Genomic DNA, 4,373 nt, shown 5'->3' with positions numbered 1-4,373 from the left:
GCGATACGACCCTTACGGTAACACCTACAACCCAAGATGAAGGGACCACCCTAACTTAAGTTATGGGGCCAATCCACGATATAACCAGCCATACCAAAATTGGGTTCCACAACAGCCACAAGATTCAGGTAATTCTCTAGAAACATTGGTCAATAAATTAGCAGCTAATATGCTTGATTTTCAACAGAAAACCGAGGCATCTATAAGAGAATTGACCATATCAATTGAGAAATTGAACTCTCAAGGGAAGTTGCCGTCACAAACAGAACCTAATCCAAGATAACATGCAAATGCAATGACGTTGCAAAGTGGAAAGGTACTAGAACCAATTCTTGATAGGAATCTTGGTCAAAAAATTACCCAGGAAACTCCAGAAAATGACGAACAGGTCCGAGCGAAACCCCCACTGCCGAAAATCCAACCTCCATTCCCAGGACGATTAAATCAGTGTCGAAAAAGTAAGGAAGACAAGGAGATACTCGAAACATTTAGAAATGTCGAGATCAACATACCACTGTTGGATGCCATCAGACAGATTCCAAGGTATGTCAAATTCTTTAAAGAGCTCTACACCAACAAACGAAAGTTAACAGGCAATGAAAATGTAAGTGTTGGTGAGAATGTATCCACAGTGCTATAGCAGAAAATGCTGGCAAAATGCAAAGATAGGGGTATGTTCGTTATACCATGCAAAATAGGCCATTTGGGGATCAAAAAGGCCATGTGTGATTTAGGGGCCTCCATAAATGTTATGCCTTATTCTATTTATGAATCACTTAACGCGGGTTTTTTGACAAAGACAGGTGTTACCATTCAGTTGGCAGACAGGTTTATTGTGCATCCCGAAGCAGTTCTCGAGGACATATTAGTCAAAGTCAATGGGCTTATCTTCCTTGTAGATTTTTATGTGATAAAAATGGAGGAGGATAACGCTCCTGGGTCTTCAGACATCTTGTTGGGGTGACCTTTCCTTAGTACTGCGAATACTAAGATTGACGTACGAAGCAGAACCCTCATGATGGAGTTTGACAGGGAGATCGTGAAGTTTAACGTTTATGGCACTATTAGTCACCCAAGTGAAGTCTTGGATGTAAACCGTGTCGACATAATTGACTCATCACTAGAAAAAACTTTTGAGTCATCTTATGGAGATAAATCTAAGATGATGTTTTATGATTTTGAATCTGTTAATAAATTATTGGCTCCTATGAATACTAAACTTCTACCTTCTGTTGTGCATGTACCAGATCTGAAATTAAAACCACTTCCCGAGCATCTCAAATGTACATTTTTAGAGAATGATGAGACCATTGCTGACTTAAAAGGGATCAACCCCTTGGAGGAAAATATGAAACCAATGAAAGAGGCGCAATGACGATTAAACCTAAATATGGTAGATGTGATAAAAAAAGAGAATTTCCAAACCCATACGAACGAAAGAATTCAGCTGGAACAGCCCCAATACTAGTTGAGGCGTCAAGCTAGCGACGTTAAACAAGCGCTTATTGGGAGGCAACCCAATTTTTATTTTTATTTATTTTATCTTATTATTTTATTATTTATTATTTTCAAATATTAATAAAATTCTCTTCTTCTAGGTAAATCGAAACGAAGATAGGAAGAAAAGAGGAATGACAAATCTGCAGCCAAACAGTCCCTACTCGACACTTTTGGCCAGCAACTAGCGGATCTCATTGCCATCAACGCAAACGACAGGAATAACACGGGGAGTTCCTCTTCACCTTTTTCTCCTATTTTATTTATTCCACATCGAGGACTATGTGTTTTAAGTAGGGGGAGGCATTCCTCATTATTTCTGTCATTTTAGCTACTGATTTGGTTGTTACTGCCCATATAATTTTTTTTAAGAATATTTTGCCTCTTTTCATGCCCAAGAATTTGACCACGACTTGCCTACTGTTTGACCCACATGCATGAGTCTTATCTACTGAGTTAATTATGATTTTGCTTGATAGATTTCATCTCCACTGTTTTATTTCTTTTAGTTTAAATAATTATGATTAATGAAGTTAACCCTATCTTGATTTTGGTATATTTGATTAAGTCTAAATACAAGAGGACACTTAATACAATTGCATGCTTAAAATATGTTCATAACTATTAAGGTGGTTACTGAAACTTATTTTTGACACTTGTTTGTTGTTTCTAAGTCCTCCAAAATTAAAATTTCGTTTAATAATAATGTTTCCGTGGTTATGAGTGCAGCTTAAGACGTGACTAGCTGAGTAACCGGGGTAGGTGCTTGGGTTGTCATCCTATTTCGTGTCAAAAGGTTGTGTGATGTGTTAGGTAAAACTCCGCTAACCGAAGTTAATTTCTAAGAATGTGTTGGGCTGAGTAACTGGGGTAAGGTGCTTGGCTGTCATCTCTCTTCGCGTCAAAAGGTTCAATATGTTTTTAGGAAAAATAAAATTTAGGAGTATGTTGGGCTGAGTAACCGGTGTGGGGTGCTTGGCTGTCATCTCTCTTCGCGTCAAAAGGTTTAATATATTCCTAAGTAAAAATAAATAAATAAAATTAAAATTCTATAAAAAAAAGAAAAAAGAAAAAAGTCATATTAATAAAATGTGAGGACTAAAGGTAAAAACGAATAGGGTGTCTTGATAGGTTTGGTAAATTACCTAATTTTCATGAAATAATCTAAGTCGATCTTAATTTTATGTGTGTTAATTGGAACACTTTTTCAATTTGACTTAAATCAAGCTAAAGGTTCTCTTTATTTTTCGTATGCATTTTGACTAATTTTTATAAAACTTTGGAGTAGAATTTCTTTCATGGCAGGATTAAATTTTCACGGTGGACAGGAACCATATTTGAGGGCAAGCATGAGCTAAGTAGGGGGAATATGATAATGCTCTAGAATAATGTATTTTTATGTATTAATTATATGTTTATTCTGAGCTTGATCCTACTAATTTGAGCTATTTATGTCTTTTTATCTTTTAAGCACTGATTTGGAGGCAAAAGCAAAATTAATGAACAAAAGTGCAAATTTGGAGACACAATGGGCTGATATGCGACACAGGAAAAAGATTGTGCCAAAAGTGCAAGCATGGAAGACACAAGGACTAAAAACGCAAAAAGAAGAGATTTTATTCTATAAGACTCCATTTTATTTATATTAGGATAATTATTAGGAATATTTAAATTTTAGGATTTTATTTTAATTATCTCTATTTATCTTTAATTAAATGTATTTATCTTTTTAGAATTTAAGTTAAATTAGATTATCTCCCTAGCACTATAAATAGGGGGTGAAGTGACTCTATTTGGGTTCATCTTTTTCTGTAAACACTCTCCCTCTGAAAGTCTAAGTTTTTGTTTCTTCATATTTTCTTTCAATAAAATTCCCTTTTCCAATTTTATATTTATTTCTTTTTCCACCATTATTATGAGCCACTAAAACCTATCTAGCCGAAAGTTGTCAATATTCCCCAAAAAGAGTTCTTGAGGCCTAGAATCCGTACTTAGCCTTCTTGCCAAGTATTCATCGTTTCTCCACGCTACGGGCTGACGCTTCCGTCCATGGCCCTTAAGAAGTAAGCTTTTCAGCATATGTAAAGGTGGCCGCTTTGTATGTTTTGGAAGGATTGCATAGTCGGTTCGTTAACTTACTGCGTCAGAGGTTGGCGAGCCAAAAAGACAAAATGGCGTGGGATTCGCCATTGAGAAGTGTTGATCTAGCATAGATTACTGGCTAGAGTCAGGTTCCCTAAAAATCGTAAGTCTAATCTTTGGAGCTGGTGGTCGTAGGCGTCCTCTTCCACTATAACTGGCTTACTTGAGTTGAGAAGGGTCATTTAAAAGCCGAGGATCGAACCCAAGGCGGAACGAGACAACCGGAGGCTGGAATCTACCAATAAGAATTTCTTTTCCTTCAACTCTCTTTATTATTTTTATTATTTTCGTAATCACAATTTCAGTCAACTTTAGATTCTAGTTTTCATTCTTTTCCAAATCAAATCTTTAATTCTGTTATTTTTTTTTGTCACGCAAGTTTTCTTAGGCACAATTCTGCCCAAGATTTCGAGAAACAAGCATTCGTATAATCCAGTCCCTGAGGATTCGACCCTACTTCCCCTTTACTGTTATTTTTACTGTTATTTTTACTATTTTACAGGAAATAGGATATTTTTGGTGCTCTCAATGACCGCATCACCTTATTTAGGATAGCAAAGCCCATAAGAGTTTTCTTTAAAAGGTTTAACTAGTGATGAAAAAATTTAAATATACATGCTCCGATACAATCGGTTAGCATCGAATTCTTTTTCAAATTGGGCTCGAAATGGGTCGGGTCAAGTTGAGTTAATTTTAAAAAATATTTGGGAATGGGATAGGTTAGATCTTGCCGT

The 4,373-nt window shown here is 36.1% G+C and overlaps 1 protein-coding gene across 1 annotated transcript; it reads left to right on the top strand.

Moving 5' to 3' along the window:
* The first annotated feature begins 295 nt into the window (after positions 1-295).
* LOC107956386 (uncharacterized) lies at positions 296-964 on the top strand. The gene is made up of 2 exons (XM_016892074.1): positions 296-614; positions 804-964. Exons 1-2 carry the CDS (start codon positions 296-298, stop codon positions 962-964), a joined length of 480 nt encoding a protein of 159 aa, XP_016747563.1.
* The last annotated feature ends 3,409 nt before the right edge of the window (positions 965-4,373 follow it).

The sequence above is a fragment of the Gossypium hirsutum genome, chromosome A07 (genome assembly GCF_007990345.1).
Source record: "Gossypium hirsutum isolate 1008001.06 chromosome A07, Gossypium_hirsutum_v2.1, whole genome shotgun sequence".
NCBI lineage: Eukaryota > Viridiplantae > Streptophyta > Magnoliopsida > Malvales > Malvaceae > Gossypium > Gossypium hirsutum.
The sequence above is the reverse complement of the archived record's forward strand: the minus strand, read 5'-3'. Positions and strand labels throughout refer to the sequence as shown.

Coding starts and splice junctions, on each gene's coding strand:
- LOC107956386 (XM_016892074.1), top strand. CDS start 296: ATGACGTTGCAAAGTGGAAAGGTACTAGAACCAATTCTTGATAGGAAT. Junction 615..803: donor CAATGAAAATGTAAGTGTTG/GTGAGAATGTAT, acceptor TGACAAAGACAG/GTGTTACCATTCAGTTGGCA.